General features: G+C 33.3%; 1 protein-coding gene across 6 annotated transcripts in view; it reads right to left on the minus strand.

Moving 5' to 3' along the window:
• PDS5B (PDS5 cohesin associated factor B) overlaps positions 1–18,305 on the minus strand; it is a 192,376-nt gene that overhangs the window by 71,270 nt on the left and 102,801 nt on the right. For all 6 annotated transcript variants that reach the window (XM_061434810.1, XM_061434809.1, XM_061434808.1 and 3 more), the window contains exons 14-19: positions 14,474–14,555; positions 11,698–11,746; positions 9,317–9,456; positions 7,771–7,886; positions 2,563–2,668; positions 993–1,153 (exon numbers count right to left, since the gene is read on the minus strand). In XM_061434810.1, coding sequence (XP_061290794.1) covers positions 993–1,153; positions 2,563–2,668; positions 7,771–7,886; positions 9,317–9,456; positions 11,698–11,746; positions 14,474–14,555 — 654 coding nt within the window. The remainder of the gene's footprint in view (positions 1–992; positions 1,154–2,562; positions 2,669–7,770; positions 7,887–9,316; positions 9,457–11,697; positions 11,747–14,473; positions 14,556–18,305) is intronic.

Genomic DNA, 18,305 nt, shown 5'->3' on the forward strand with positions numbered 1-18,305 from the left:
AAAATTAAGAAGCCAGTTATAAAAAATAGTTTCTTGCCTTTGCCAAAATATACTGTTACAATATTCTGGGTGTTTCAATTATCATTTAAATAATGCTCTTTTCCTATGTATCAATAGTTTCTAGAACTGATTAAGCTCATGTGAATAGAAAGGGATAACAAAACCTATACCTGAGCCTCTAAAATGCTAGCTTTGTCCAAGTCTCTCTCTGAAGAAAAGAGCCATAGTCAACTTCAACATGAAGAAACACAGTACCCCAACCACTACTAACTAGACCAGAAGCAATGAGCTACAGGTGAAACCAGTCACCAGTGACTATGGCAGTATCAGGACCAACTACCAGCTATGCTCCCCAGGAACAGGATGGAGAGATGAACACACAGAAGCAAGGAGGGATTCATAAGGAATGAAGATGTATTCCTTCTGAGCTATTATAGAATCCTGAACCATAATCAACCACTATTAGAGATCTCCAGGATAACAGCATAATTTCCAAATTTTGGAAATACTAAAACACACAAACACACACAGAAAATATATTGCTGTTAGGATGATTATTCCATGCTTCTCTGCTTCCCTGTGTCAAGTAAAACAATACTTCTGAAAATTTTCAAGAAAGTAAAGTGCTATGGACAATCCTGCTGAAATTCCTCTGGAGTTTCTCACTGGACCTTAAATTCACATTGTTTACCCTATGGCATAATATGCCAAGGAACTCTTTTGCTATAAAAAACTGTTTTCATTAAAATCTTCAAACAAAATTGATGCTTCAAAAGGAAATGCCATGGTCATCTTACATTTTTATGAATCTTCTAAAATACCAATCAATGCCTTCTCCAAGGAAATAAAGACTCTAAATAGTTTAGACTTAAGATAAAACTCAGACATTATTTCCTCAAAACTTAAAATTGACTCCAACTATTATGTAAATCAAGAAACAGCAAGTTATTTTTTATTTTCTAGAATATTTATCAGAAAAAAACTCAACTCACGATCTGATGTGTGGGAAATCCTCTTCAATTTTGCCTCCTGTGTTTTTGAAAATTTGAAGTGCAGCTTCTGCTACTTTTTCATCATCCATTTTCAGACAAGCCAGGAGAGACTCAAATGTTTCAGCAGAATGAAATGAGATAGGATGTGTAAATGAGAGTACCTAAAAAATGATCATAAAAATGATCTATAAATCCTTTTCATCTTTATAAATCCAAAATGTTACACACTAGAAATGTTACAAATCAAAGTAAAAACACAAGTAATTATGCTAAAAATAAAAGAGAGCACTGTAAGTAAAATTTAAGACTTACTCAAATATGTAACAGAAACATTCTTGTGTAGGAAGACTGTACAATCTAAAGAAAGAACTATCTTCAAAATTAAACAACACACTAACATAATTCTCAAAATAATCTGGATTTGGTTAATGTTTGGGGAGGAGGGGTGGAAGAAACTCAAGGTAGGAGAAAAGGAAAATGAGAAGAGAATTTAACAAAATACCTCTATTATTCTAAATATAGGTCATTAGAAGAAGATAGTAACATTTTTGGAAAAAAGTAATCTAAGGAAGAGGGTAAAATATCAAACAGTAAAAGAAATTATAAGGTTACAATAATCACACCAACATAGGACTAAAGAAAAAATAAAGCAATAAATAGACTTTACCACATTTAAGGTAGAGTATAATAGATTATAAAGACAACAGAAAATAACTGAAAATGGATGAAATTTTTAATAAACAGACCTAGTAAAACTGGGTATAGCAATCTGAAGGAAATCAAATTAGACCCTCCATTATAATCACACTTTCAAAATAAATATCTGCTAAGACATTAAGTACATGATTTAATTTAATCCCTGTGAGATAAGTATTATTTCTACCTCCATTACACATGAGGAAGCAAAAGCAATTAACTTAGAGCAACTATCTAATAAATTACAGTAAAAAAAAATCAGACCTGCTTTATGACACTCTTAAAAACACTGTCTTAAAAAACACTGAGAAAATGTTAATAATTTATTATGGGAAAAATGAAGATATAAAATTGTATATTCAGTCTCATTTCAACTGTACCAAAGAGTATATTTTTCTATAGATTAAAAGGAAACAAAAGAAATATTTATGAATGATAGGCTTCTCAATGTTTTCTTCTTTATGACTTTATATGCTCTAAGTTATCAACAATTAACTGATATTTTTGTAATAAGTAAAAGGCAATGGAATATTTTAGCTAACGAAATAACATATAAAATGGACTTTAAAATTTTGGTGCTTTCTGTGGTAGAGTTAGCAAGTTCTTTGCACACTAATGAAACCTTCAAATTTTATAATCCTTAATATAATTAACACTAGGCTATATTATATAATTTAAACATAAAAATATTAATATTTAGCTTACATGTTAGAATACACAATTTCAAAAGTACCTAAAAGTGATTAAGAAAATTTTACTTTAGATTCTATTAACCGAGAAAAGCAAATCTCAAGACTAAAATGTACAAACTATATATGTAACAGTTATCTCATTAAGCACTTAAGTGCCTAAATTTCAATGTAAGCATATTTACCTTAAGCAGTTCAAGACCGGCCCTGATGGCTTGATCAGTTGGAACACCCTCATCTTCATCATCTGCTGTTCCATCTATTGATTTGTTCACTTGCTTTATAAGAGCACTAAAGTATGACAAAAAAAATTTTTTTCCATTTTTTCAACTCTTTTTTTATTGGCAATGTTTAAGAAAAATAATCCCGAGTATTTTCTATACAGACCAGAACTAAACCACACACAAATTTGATACAGCTGTTTCCCAACCATTATGGCAAGCTGTAATAAGTATTTCGAGATGCTTCTTTTTGAAATTGTATTTCCCTGTGTCCATTCAAATGAGGTTAAAATGTTATCTGACTTGCTGTTTATTAACGCTGTATTTTTATTCTTGTATTTGCTGTGTGAAGTTCAGGTCCAAACATGTGAATCCTAAGAGATGTTTTCCAATTATCTAACGTTCATTATGGCTCCAATATGTAGAACAACATATATAGAAATAAAGGATAAATGCTAACATAAAGCACTTTCAAACAACCTAGCAAATATTATTGTGTCCGGCACTGTTATGAAAGCCAGAAAGGACTGCTTCTGACAGGTGTAAAAATGTCATACAACAAACATACAATAAATCCTCACTAGAATAGTTAGAACAGATCACAAAGGAAATACAATATTTTAAAGTTTTCTTCTAAAAACAAGCTTAAGTGACTTTAAAATAATCATTTGAAACACTCTGTCAATTATCCAAAATACTCATTTTGTTTTTACTACAAAAAACAAGTTAACAAATATCAAGTCAGAGACCTAATATAAACCAAAATACAAGAAAATTCAATTATTCAGTTTTTTAAAATGCTTAGTAGATTTATGTTTCTACAAAAATATGTACTCAAATCTAAGGTCAAGATATGAGTCAAATACATCTGTTTTCCTTGCAATATCCTCTTAAATTAATCATTCCCTTAACAGTTAAAATCACTGAGGATGTTTTCTGTCCTGTTCTGCCCATTTTTCCTCCTCAACTGTTTCTCATAGCTCCAACTACTCCAAATAAAAATCTTCAGCCTGAATTCTCTTCCCAAATATTCATCAGTTCCAAGGTTTTCTTTACCTAAACGTACCAAAGGAATGAAAAATGCCATATATCCAAAATGAAATTCATTTCTTTCTTCCATGACTAAGAGCAGGAAGCTCTCTGTCTAGTGAGGGGAGGCCAAAGGCCAAAATAAGTGAATAAATACATTAAAAAAGATAATCAGGCAACAATAAGGACTGGAGAGAAGGCCAGGACAAGTGAGGCTGGTTAGCAAGGGCAGTGAGGAAAGGCATTCCCGTAGGGGTGGCGCTGCTCTTGTTTAGTTGCTACGTCATGTACAACTGAGCTAGTAACCACAGAGTCAGAGCCAGTGATAAAAAGCACCAACCTGGAGAATCAAAGAGAATCAACTGAGAAACTATTACAAAACACCAAGAGTTCAGTGAGGTGACGCCAACAACACTAAAAATCGACAGAGCTATTCTGTATTAGCCAAAGCCACCTTAAAAACACAGGGGGGTGAGGGGTGGAGGAAATCTATTTATAATGACAAGTCAAAATGTATAAAAACTAGGAATAAAAAGTTTTAAATGCACAGAATCTGTATATAACTTCTAAAATTATTAAAGGGAGCAAAGAGATTTGAAAAAATCAAGACAAGTATTTTCGTAAGATGGAAACAGTATTACACGAATAGCATTTGCCACTGTATCTAAAAATATCTTACAGGAACACAACTTGGTGTGGGATAAGATTCAACACATGCATTCTATAACTCATCTGGAAACATTAAGTAATGTTTGAGAACAGCTAGTAAATATTAAGGGAGGAGGGATGAAAGAACTTTCTAAATGAAATTTAAAAATTTATCATAAAAGCCTTAAAATACAAAGGAACAAAGGGAAAAAGTCCAGTAAGACCCTAAATATTGTTAAGAATTTATCCTACAATAAGGGAATGTCTCAAATCAAATAGGAAGGAACCAATTTTTCAATAAATGGTTTGATACAACTAGCTACTAGGCTTTTAAAAAAGGATGGATATCTTATCTCCACCTTACAATGAAATGGATTCCAGAACAATTAAAACCTAAATGTAAAAAACATAGCCACCTAATACGATGGCAGAAAAAAATAAAGGAGACAAATCATGTAATTTAGTATTTATTAATGTCAAGCACAAATTTAAAAGGCAATCAAACTGTGTTAATAGCCTTATTTCATAAAGCATTCATATAATCAATAAAAAATGACAATTTCTCTAAGCCACTTACAGAAAAATAAGAAGAAAAGCAATTAGCCAAGAAACATATGGGGAAAAAACATTCAACTTTTAAACAGTGCCATCATTCACTGCAGCCATAAAATTAAGACACTTGCTCCTTGGAAGGAAAGTTATGACAAACCTAGACAGTGTTTTAAAAAGCAGAGACATCAATTTGCCAACAAAGGTCTGTTGTCAAAGCTATGGTGGTTTTTCCAGTAGTCATGTACGAATGCAAGAGCTGAACCATAAAGAAGGCTGAGTGCCGAAGAACTGATGCTTTCGAATTGTGGTGTTGGAGAAGACTCTTGAGTCCCTTGGTCAGCAAGGAGATCAAACCAATAAATCCTAAAAGAAATCAACCCTGAATATTCATTGGAAAGACTGAAGCTGAAGCTGATCTTTGGCAATCTGATGCAAAAAGCTGACTCACTGGGAAAGATTCTGATGCTGGGAAAGATTCTGATGCTGGGAAAGATTGAAGACAGGAGGAGAAGGGGACAGCAGAGCACGAGATAGTTAGATGGCATCACCAACTCAATGGACATGAGTTTGAGCAAGCTCCAGGAGATGGTGAAGGACAGGGAAGTCTGGCATGCTGCAGTCCACAGGGTTGCAAAGAGTTGGAAATGACTTAGCAACTAAACAACATCATTCACCTATAAAATGGCAAAGACTGAAAAGGGTACAGCCACTACTAGGAAAAATTAGGTGAACTGGACACTCCATGACTACTGGTGGGGAAGAGGGTGGAACCTTTCTGCAGTGTGATAGTTAAACCAAGAGGGCGCTGCAGCCAGACTTCCTCTGTTTAAATGCCATTAGCTACTTCCCAGCGGTGGGAAAGTTACTCTAACATCAGTGTAGCTCACTGTCCCTTTCCTGTGAACTGGAAATAGTAATATTTTTTGCCTTATAAAGAGGTAAGTGAGTTAAAACACATAAAACAAAGAGTGCACACTATAAGCACTAATGGCTATTACCTGTTATTATTAGTTATGACTGAACATATCTTATGTATTACCAACCTACAAAGACATGCTTTGGTCCTCAGTCTTTTTGTTCATAAAATGCATTACTTCTGGAAACTTTATCTTAACTTTCAAAAATACTGCAATAACGTGGTCTTATCTTTCCGCAATTTGATTTTAAAAAATTGTCATGCCCAAACAAGAAGCATATCCTTTCTCAGCAGCTCCCTTCATTCTTTTCAAGGTACTACTATTCTCTTCATCATCTGGATTTGACCCCATAAACTTCTCACTCCTCCTCCATTTTATTCCCCATTTCCAGTAAGAGGACCCGTTTCTAAGGTTGTTCTTTTAAAACCTTCCTCAAATATGTCCTTTCCTTTCCATCCCACTATCGTCATCCAAAGGCAATTATAACAACACCTTAGCAGGCTCTCTCTTCTATTTCCCTCCTCCTGTTCATCATCAATCATTCCTGCTTCTCAACAGACCAAAGAACAAAGTAAAAGCTCTAAAGTCAGATCCTAAAGGCTTTCCACAATCTGACACCAAATGCTTTTTGAGGATCACCTCATAACACTTTTACATTTCTCCACAGAGTAACTTAAATAGATGGCAATCATTTTCTAAATATCCTTATTTCTTCCTATCCAGTTAGCTTGGCTTATATAAAACTCAACACCTAGAATTCTCCTCCCATTTCTTGTAGAAATAAAATCTTACCCATTCTTCCTCTCACGTCAAATACTACCCTCTCAGAGAAATTCTTTTAATCCTTTGAGCACTATCTGCATCAATTTTATGCAACTATAATATAATCTCTTAATTAAAATTCTTATTCCACTACTAGACAGAAGATTAATGAAAAGCATAAAGTATGCTTTGCCAATACCTAACTAGCCTTGTTTTAAATTAGAAGACATTGGATTTAATTAATGAATTTCAGTCTGATTCAGATTTTTCCTTGTAATAATATAAAGGATTCCAGTTTTCGTTTTGCGCCCTTTTATTTTTGAAACTGAAGAACACTTTCCTCAAATGAAAAACAAGGCAAGACGAGTCCAAAATGAAAAACAGGCATCCAACGTAGTATCCTCCTCCACTACAGAGGGTTACAAGCCAAGAGCTATACCTTACGCCCTCCCTCCAAAAAAATCCCCAAAAGGGCTTTACTGAGGACAGTGTACCATTAGTAGTATTTTAGATTCTAATATACCTCTGAAAGGTACTATTGCTCACTAAAAAAAGAACATGCTTTCCATATTTTATAAGTAGTCCTGTTTTCAACTGGTTGAAACATTTCAGGAAATGTTTAAAACAAACAAAAAAAGGTGGTTGGGGGGGTGGGGGGGGACTTCACTGGCAGTCTAGTGGTTGAATGGCTCCACACTCCAATGCAAAGGGCACGGGTTCAATCCCTGGTATCATGCTGTATGGCATGGCCATAAATAAATAAATAAGAAAAGAGCTCTTCCCACATTTTACAAAACCAAGTACAGACATAAAAAGAAAGTATTTTCTAAGATGTCAAAGTCAAGTGATATCAAACCTGAAACTTTAAATGAAGGCTGTCTTAAAAATAACATTTTTAGTTCTCAGATACCTATGAAATGCATCATATGCTGTTTTATAACATAATCACTTTATTTTCTTTTCCAGAAGGTAGAACTGCAACTTGTTTCTATCAGTTAACCTATGTGAGTGAACTAACCAGTATACTGTTAACAGATAAAAATTAGGCTTGTATTGACAAATTCTCATCCAAAAAGACTACATAAAATTAAAATAACATGAAATACTAAATACATACAGATATATACACAGATGAGTATATAGCCATTATGTATATACATAAATCTATATGGATTAGTGCCTTACAAACAGCAGACACTCAATAATGACTACTAAAGCATGAATGAATTAACGGTAATGAAAATTCAATATTTTCATTAAATACCTGATAGACTCAGTATCTATGTGCACAGGTGCTATCCTTTCCAAGAGAAACTTGATCATTTCCAGAAAAGGATTTGTAGGCTGTTTGGGGTTGCCCAACTTCTTAGTTATTTCACGCTGTAATGGAGATGTTTAAAATATTACAAAAGTATGTTTAAATAATTCATTACATTAAAATGTTAAGAAACTACTATAATTAAAATCACATAGTGCCGGTACTATTGGTATAGTATTGGTGCAGGAATAAACAAATCAATACAAAAAGACTAAGAATTTAGTATAGGAAAAAGGTAACATTTCAAGTAAACAGGAAAAGGATTATTCAATATATTGTTATACTGAATATACTGGAATAGCTCAATAGACATTTTTTAAAAATAAAAGCAGAGTTAGATTCCTATCTCACATCTTACACCAAAGATATTCCAAAAGGATAAAAACAAACACAAAAGAATAAAACCAATTGGGATATCAAACTTCAACAAACAAAATTATCAGGGGAGCGTATTAAAACTACAGATTCCTGGGCCTCACTGTGAAGATTCCCATTTAGTCAATCTGGGGTAGAGCCAAGAATCATCTTTTATAGAAGAATTTAGGAAGATACACGGGCAACAGATTAAATAATACTGACGTAAGTACATATTGTCATTGACCTGCAATACAATGGGATTTCATAAGCAAGACTTCAAAGGCAAAAACCTTGAAGAGACCACTGACAAACTTAGTGAAATAACAAAACTATCATATGTAAAGGGCATCATAAACAAATGAAAAGGGCTAAGCTACAATTGTTGGAAAACTACCTGCAGCCTAATTAACACACAACGCCATGACATACTAACGAGCCAATGAGATAAAGACAAATAGTCTAGAAAAGTAGGCAGATTAAAAACACAAAATTTACAAAAGAAATAAGAATGACTAATATATCCAAGGAGAAAAAGTGCTCATATGATTAGCAACCGATTTTATAAATGCTATCAAAATAATGTTTTTGTTTGAGTTTTGTGTTTCCAACAGTGATACTGGCCAATAGCGAATTTATCCTTAAGAAAAGAAATCAAGATTGTGTAAAATTATTAAGCTATAAAGATTATTTATTTTTTACATTAATCAAAGACTGGGAAAAAATTTAAATGTGTAACACAAATGGGGACCATTCAATAAATTATGGCACATATACTCAATGCTGTGCTATGTTGCTACTAAAGAGAATATAGTAAAAGACTAATGAAAAAGTAAAATACACAAAGCTCTGTATAATATAATCTTATTTTAGAAGAACATACACCATAACATTAACAACTGTGTCCACAGAGTAATTACAGTTTAATACATTATTATTTTTGTGATATTTCCTAAACTTTACATAATGAACATAAATTATTTTACAAAAGGGGACAAAAAAGGATTTGTGGGCTTCTCCAAACATTATGGAGGAGCCTGGCAGGCTACAGTCTGCACAGAGTCAGGGCTGCACAGAGTCAGACACGACTGAAGTGACTTATCACCAAACATTAACTCTTTTAAATTTCTCTCCTTACCACACAACCTTCAGCTTGTTTGCAGGAGCATGTTGGACTGACAAGTACTTCTAACTGTTTTCTTATTTTCTCATCATCTTCTAACACTTGTGTGAATTTCTTCATGAAATCCTGAGCCTTACCAGGATCTGGCAAATTTCCTTAAATTAAATTAAAATATAATTTTAGATATTTCCTGAAATAATAAAAGAGCAACATTTTTCATTCTTTACTTTGATGAAGAATCCTAACATACAAATTCATTTAATTTAATGAGATAAAATTATACAGATCCTTTAATAGTGAATTTTCACAAGTAAAAATTTTTTCCTAGAAACATTAAATAAAATCATTGTGAAGGACCATCTAGCCAGAGAAAGATCAAACTGGTTAACTTTAAATAACTCCATATAATATCTGAAGGCCTTAAATGTCAACCTGAAAAATACCAATTTTATTACTGTCCCATGAGCTTGTACATACATTGTTCTTTTGTGATTCACAGCAAGAGATCAAGATCAGTAAGATTTACCTTGAAGAAACTATGTTCCTGTTCTACACTGTTTACTGTTAAAACATTGACAGAAAATGCACACATGCATCTGCTAGGTACCAAAACAGGCTGAACAACATGGTCCAGGTGTTACTGCCAGATATGCCACTACCACATGAGAAAGTCTGAGCTCTTACAGAATCAAAGATTAGTTTTATACTGCTCTTCTAATACATCACTAACCAAAACACTTATGAAAGCTAACAAAATATCCATCATAACATCGTTTTTCTGGCTGCTCACAACTGTAATAGAGAATCAGACTAGGTAGAACCCTGCTAATAAACAGGGTAATACAGAAACATGGACTCTAATAAAAGTAACAGAAACCTGTTGAATCTTAAAATATGAATACAGTAAATGCAGTCTTCAAGTTCATATATGACTCTGAAGTTCCATTTATATCTTGGCTACACGACTGAACATGGTAAGAACTAATCTCCTCCTCCCAACTATTTGACTGTATAACCTTTCCCTATTTCCATAACACAAAAATTCTACTGTACTGTTTATCAACAGTTTTGGAAAAAGTCACTTTACAGCCCCTCCACAGCATCATATTAAGGCTACAATGAAGCATATCACCTAAGAAACAAAATGAAAAGAAAGTGAAGGGAGAGGGAGAGAGGAAGCAAAGAGAGGAGAAAAGGAGGAAGGGAAACACAGCAACAAAAAAATCCCTTTAATTCAAGATTCTACAAACATACTTGACCACTGGAACTCTTTTTTTTCTGATGGTACGACTAATATGTTCAGGATATTAACATCCCTTGGAGCAGAATTTGGGAAATATTGTACTTGTTGGAAGAAAATGGATACAAGGTTAAAACAGAAAGACTACAGGAAATTATCTCCTTTAGGGGATACTGTCCACAGCCAAACCACCAGGGAAATACTTATTTAAAAGCAATAGCATGAAATCACTTGCTTTAAGTTATCCAAAGGGACTGAAAACTAATTTAACTGCTTAGGACTACAAGGTATTTTGGTGTGAAATTTCTACTCATGCCAGAGTTTCTATCACTTAGTCTAATACCCAATGAATTAGGTTACTATTCTTTTTAGTGTCTTAGCATACTTCCACATACATCCTGGAACATTTGTTAACATCTCAAAAATCTGCCTAAGATCTCTTCATTAGCCAAGTGGAAGCTCGGTGCAAGCACTTCCCCAGGTGCTCCTGATCTTCCCTCCGCCTTCATGCTGTACACAGTGATCTCTAGGGTGAGAGAAAAAGCTAGTGCCCTGCAAAAAAAACTACTTTTCCCTGCCCTGAACAAAGGAAACGTGCTACACAACCCTTTAGTATTCCCTGTTAAAGGCAATTAAATAACATTTTATTTGACATAAAACAAATGTTTTATTTGAAAACATTTTATTTGAAAGCAAAAAAGTGAATTAACTTTTTTTTTCAAAAAAAAATTTGCAGTTATTAAGTACATCCTTCATTCTAAACTTTGACTCACAATGAAATTAAAGCTTCAGAGAGATTCACATTAGAGCAAACAATAGGTAAGCACAGGCTCAGTTTTTAACAGCAAGCTTACATAGCAATTTGAATGAATTCTCAAAAATAAATTTATGCAATAAAACCTTTATCTAGCTCTTGCTCATACCAAAACACAAAATAATTCTGTGCAGAATGCAAAATACATGAAAATAAGGGGAAAAAAAGGAAAGCTGAGTATGCTGGGGGAAAGGAAAAAAATAAAAATCAACTAAAAAACTTTAATCTTTTCCTATATTATCATAGCCTAAAATGGAACTATGAGGAATATTTTATACTACCAAAGAAAGAAATGTCTCAAATAAACCTTAAATTTTACATATAATATTTGAAGTAACTTACTTGTAATAACCATCACTTTTGAAAATATGGCCTTGACACTGGCATCTGTCTGAAAATCACACAAAAAAATGCAAAATTAAAATCTCCTAACAATAATCTTCATTATATTCTTCAGAAAGTTAAGCATAACCCACTCACACTCTAGGCCCACGCCAGGACCACCAGTATATGCTCCTTCTTTAGACATGTTTAAACCCCCGATAAACTGAATGAAAGAAGTGAAGTCATAATCTACCCTCGTCACTTCTTCCCTCATCCTGTTTTGTCATCCTCCCAAAAGGAAAAAAAAAAAAAAAAGATAATGATTGCTGCATCAACCTTTTGGGACACAGAGGTATTTTGTTTTTCTTAAGTATACTCAAAGGACAGGACAACTTAGTTTAAAAGGGGAACAAAGTAATCTGGAAATGTTGGTTTTCACATTTGTAGTCTATCTCAAACAAAAAACTGACAAGTATATACTTCTGATTGAACTGAGGTATTTAAGCCTGAGGATTATGATACATAAGTCAGGAAGCCACTGGGAAGATGCTAGATGAAGACAATTAAGATGCCACTAACATGTACAAAAGATTTTTCCAAGAGGGCTAGTTATATGCTGCATCAGTGTAGTATAATATTTCAGTGAATGAATGTCTTCGTTACATTGTGCTTCATGTAACATATTCTGTAAAGTTATGGATATGAATGATGTTTCTAAGAATGCTAGTTATTCACTGCATCAGGTTAGTGTTATTTAATGAAAAGAAACATCATCAACAAAGTACAATACTGCAAGTCACTTTGAGAGACACTGAGCAAATCAGTTAAGTTAAATGAAATAAGTAGAAGGGCTACATTGCTAAGAAAGAATAAAATTATCTTAATCAGAAGGAATAAAGAAGTAGTCAAAGAAAAATATTAAATATCTAGGAGTCTTCCTGATAAAATAGGCAGAATTATAAACAGACAAAAATTAAATACAGCTTTGGTTTTTTTTTCTAACTTTAACTGTATAACATCTACTAGAACTCTCAACATAAAGTGAGTATTAAGTATGTTGATATATGGCAAAACCAATACAATATTGTAAAGTTAAAAAATAAAATAAAATAAAATAGATTTAAAAAAAAAGTAATAGACTTAATTCTCCTTTCACTACAATGCCGCTTTAGAGTACCATCCTCCTCCATTCTGTTTCTTCTTCAACCCCACCACACAAGAATGAGAATTCTCTCTTTGATTTAGATAACATGTTAATTATTTTAAGACAATTTAAAGGAAAATACCGCAAACTAGAAGGGAATAAAACACTGTAACTGAATTGAGACTGTATTTTATTCCTAGACTGAACAGGAATATCATGAGACCCTGCCAAGTTTTTATGAACAAGCAAAGAGAAGAAGCTCACACTAAATAAATTTTAAAGGGAGAGTGAGAGTCAACAAAGCTATTCTTGATTACAGTCTCATACATCACACTGCTCAACACACAACCTATACACTTAAAATGCTATTCGGCTGCTATTATGACTTTAATAATGCTTTCAATCAGGAATAATTTTATACACATGCAAATGAGAACATCTCACATTCTAAAATAGTATGTTTGCAACTTTAGAGGTAGTAAATTAATATGTCTCTAGGTGACAAAGAGGAGCACTTTATCTAGAGCTTATTACCTGAAACACTCTTAACACTGCATTATAACACTGACTAAAACAAATGTTTATTGGCTGAAACACACTAACTTAACTGAGATTTTCCAATTTCCCTCCTTCGCACAGAAGTACTGAAATAGCACAATTACTAAAATAATTTTAAAGTCATTGTGTAACAAGGAAAAACCTACTCTAGTAGGTTCAACATAATCAGGAATCACAGAAGGTTAAATTATGTTCAATAAGTCATAAACAAAGAGATAATTGTTAGCCTATAAAACAAAAATACTACTCAGTTGTAAAGCTTCAATCAGGCAAACAAGGGTCAAGAAATGTCTTATTACTACTACTGATTTAGAGGTTAAGAAAAAAGTGAGGTCACCATAAACCACTCAAACAACTACTGTTAGCTCACTGATTTTTAGGGCAAATGGCAAGATTTACACCTAGGAAAACTGGAGATGTTCTCCCTTAGATGAAAAAACTCCATTCTATTGACTTCTGTCCTATGAACAGAAAGTGTATGTTGTGGCGAAAGGGTGAAGGAGTCAACTATGTGCTGAAAAAGAAACAAAAAGAACACTGCTGTTTTCCCTGGATGCCATGTAAAATGACTAGACACACTGATTTTTCAATGAATTGTATCTTTTATAGGCCTACATACAACATTCTCAAACATCAATTGGATGAATAACTACCATTAAATTATAATTATGAAGACCAGGTAATACATTAAAATTACCATAATATTAGTTGTAAGTAAAAATATCAAAACACTAAACTATAATTACATGATTTTAAAACTTTCTATAACCACAAGACTATACAAAGATGATGGCAGCATTTCAGTGCAGCAACATTAAGTGTAATTTTACTTTTTATATGCTTTCAATAATGCTGAGTTATTGATCTTTTTTTTTTAAAGTTACCAAAAAAGGCTTAATTCTGAGTACACAGAAGCACATTCTGTTTCCTGTTGGATATCACCTTTTGCAGATACAGTGAATTTAAGTTTTTCTATGTAGTAACTTTCTTAAAAATTTCAGTGTTCTAAGTTAGAGATCATAGGTTCTAGAGTCAGAATTGTTCCACCCAGAAACAGCTGTTCAACACATAGCAGAAATGGTGATAACGTACTTTGGGTTGCTTAATTAAGTCAAGCAAATCCTTTACTTGATGTCGGAGCAGATTTTGGCACTTCCACATTTCATTCAATGCTCTGAAAAACATAAACACATAAATTTAAATAACAAAATGGGATAAAAATCCTTCTAGGATATTCCAACTATATTATTTTTTTCTATAAGTTCAGATTATAAAAGGAGATGACAAAGATAGGGTAAAAGTTACAGGAGCTAAACAACTGATGATATATGGAGAGAGAGAGAGGAGTCAAATAGAAGAGATAATAACATTTGGGGAGATGCGCATATCAAAAGAAAGGGATTAGTGGTGATTGTTTTTCCTTTTGTATAGAAATAGGGAAAATTTCTCATTAACTGGAACACATTTGCAGGCAAGGGCATAGGAATTAACTGAGGTGATTACAAACTTGAGAAATAAAGCAATATTTAATGGAATAATATCTTGCAGTAGGTAGGATGAAAAGGAATAAAAGACAGAAAACAGTGAGCTCTGAGATAATGGGGATACTTTTTCCTGAAAGAAAAATATCATAATTTTACATAATATACATTATATACTTTATTAGTTATTTATAAATTATATTGTTATATAAGTGAATATTCATCTTACACAGCAAAAATTTTGATGTCCCCATAACACTTTTATTGTTTTCGGGCAGAAATTTAAAAAAGAGATTTATATAAGAAATTTATATTTATATATAAAATATATATAAACCACAGAGAGCAGTTAATGTTATTTAAATGCTGAGTTATAGTATATCAGAACCATTTATATTTAAAATTTTAAAAAAGAATTTTTCCAAAACCAAATACTACTTCTCATTATTGTTTTCAATTATCTATACTTCTATTGGGGCTTCCCAGGTGGCACGAGTGGTAAAGAATCTGCCTGTCAATGCAGGAGACCAAAGAGACTCAGGTTCCATCCCTGGGTCAGAAAGATCCCCTGGAGAAGGAAGTGGCAACCACTCCAGGATTCTTGCCTGGAAAATTCCATCGACAGAGGAGCCTGGTGGGCTATAGTCCACAGGGTCGCAGAGAGTCAGACACGACTGAGCACATACTTTCTATTAACTCCATTATCACAAATACAAAGCACTGCTCTGAGACAATAATTTAATGCAGACATATATAAACCATGTAAAAACATTCATTTTCTTTTGATAGACAAAGCAATTATCTGCTTAATGTTTTCATTCTCAACAGCGTGTCTTAAAAGTACTTTTGTATTTTTTTAAAAAGGAGATAAATTAGCAGAAATTTGGACACAAATTCCTTTATAGTAGTCCCTTATAAATGGTACTAGCAAAACAACAGTACTGGGGCATTTTCATCTTAAAATACTATACTGTTTTCAAGGTACTGAAGTTCCCTAAAGTTGAACAGGCACATTTCAAGAATGCAAACATCAAAAGAAAAATGAACATTATCCAGAGGACTGAAAAAGTCTCACAGCAAAGTAGCAGTTATGTAATTAAAACAATAATTTTGAAAGAAACAGAGCAGTCATCTGTGAAATTACTTCTGAACCCCAAAGTCAATGAATTCTCTCCATACCTACACATTTTATCACTACTTGTAACCCTAAAACGCCCTGGATTTTGAAACTTGCTTTCACTTAAAGCAGAAAAATAAAAAAGAAATTATCTTACCTATTATAGTTGTTTATTAATTTAAAGATGAAATCTTAAGTAATTCTAAAGCTTATTATAAACTATAACAGTTGCAGCTTAAGTCAAAAAGTGACCATTACATACCAAGAATTTGTACTGTAACAATCAGGAGGGGCACCCCCTCAAGCATTTTAATCAAATTATATTAAGCAGCAAAGACAATGTGTCCTTGTGTTTTGCCTTTCTAAACAGCACTTAAGGGAAAAAAAACTGTACTAGTGGAAGCAGTATTACTGTACTAGGAAGACAAGTATCCATCCATTCATTCAATATTAGTCTGAATTCCAGCTCTGTCACTAAATAAAAGTGAAAAATCTGACTAGAGCCTGGATACTCTTACATTTGTTGACTTTTTTTTTTTTTTTTTTGATTAAGTGACATTTTAAGTAGACAACTAGTCCCCTCACCCGGGCTTCTCCTCATTTGCACCAATGCACTACGTTTGTGTCATTTCAAAGAAACAGAACTGCCACTGAGCTATAGAAACCTGTCAAATGTTAACGAGAACCTCTCCTCCAATCTTCTGCTCTCAAATGGCAAACTACCCGTCAGACTCAGCAGTACAGAACTGTCTAGAAGAAGAGTCTGATCGATGAAGGAGAAGACATCATCAGGACACCTGATAGTACCACTTACTCTCACGGATAACAGCTGCTCTGGGCAACTTGGAGGAGGTGGGAATACACAGCATGATCAGAGGGCACGCAAGCTGCCTCAGTTCTCCTCTCTAATCATCAAGATACTCAGTTAACTTAGTGACCCAAAAGTGGGTACATATCAAAAAGTCTAAAATACAGAAGATACATTGTCTCCCCCAAAAGAACGTCATCACAGAATAAAATATATGGCTCTTTCAATAAATAAAAATCCTTACCAAACAAATTCTTAGCAGGAACCTGCTTGTTACACAGGAGCTATTTTAAATACCATTCAAACTAATTAGAGGTCATAAATTCAAATGACTTTCTGGGTTTGAATGGTAATACAAATGAATGAAGTAGGACAGGCATTATAATACAGAGTAGTGAGCACTGTGGTGAAATCAGAAACATTAAGTAAAACATCAACATCATTAGTATTCAGGACAATGGAAAGAAAATGAGACAAAATTTCATACCCAAAAGATTCACAAAAAATAAAATGCCAGACAGAGGATGGAGAAACTTAGAAACCACTGGCAAGAGTATAAATTAATATAATCATACTGGAAAATGATTTGACTAGTTTATAATGCTGGAAATGTGCATCCTCAGCAGTTCCACTCATAGCTGTAACTCCAATGATCCTAAACCTTGTCTGCCCATTAGAATCCCCAGAAATGCTTTTCTAAAAACCCCAATGCACACACTACAAACTAGACAAATTAAATGACAAACTGAGGGTGAGATTCATGTGTCAGTGTTTTTTAAACCTTTCCAAATGATTCCAATATGTAGTCAAATCTGAGAACCATTCACAACTATACCTCAGAGAAATTCTTGCATGTTTACTAAACTGGAAAATGTTCACAGAGGCATTATTTGCATTATTAAAAAATGGAAACAACACAAATGTCCATTCTTTCCATGCACTCAGATCTGCAATGTCAAGATGATGGAATAAAACCGTGGAATAATGACAAAGTAATTCAATACCTCAGTGAAAATGAATGACCCATAAGCTCTGTAGAGAGAGTGGATGAAGTTTAGGAACATTATAGAATGGTGTGGAAAAAAAATAGCAGAAGAGTATACCCACAATCACTCCATTTTTATAAAGTTCAAAAATGATCAAAACCAAAAAATATATAACTAAGGGATACATATATACATATAATAAAACCATTCTTTAAAAGGAAATGAGAAACACAAAATTAAGGTTAGTGGTTTCCTGAGAGGAAGGAGGATGAAAGAGGGTGGGTGGTAGATTCATAGACAGTTATTACTATGCTTCAAAACTCATCATTTCTTTGGGTGCATAAAATACTTCATGACAGTGAATGTAAAGACTTTTGGAGAAAATAACCACAGACAAAACGTAAAGAATAAGTAATAAACTGTTAAAAACCATCAGGTATATAGTTGGTCAGTTAATTCGAAAAAGTTGATTAATAGGAAGTAACAGACAAAGAGACAAATCGAATTAATGGAGAACTCACAAATGGATAAC

Source organism: Bos javanicus, chromosome 12, assembly GCF_032452875.1.
Source record: "Bos javanicus breed banteng chromosome 12, ARS-OSU_banteng_1.0, whole genome shotgun sequence".
NCBI lineage: Eukaryota > Metazoa > Chordata > Mammalia > Artiodactyla > Bovidae > Bos > Bos javanicus.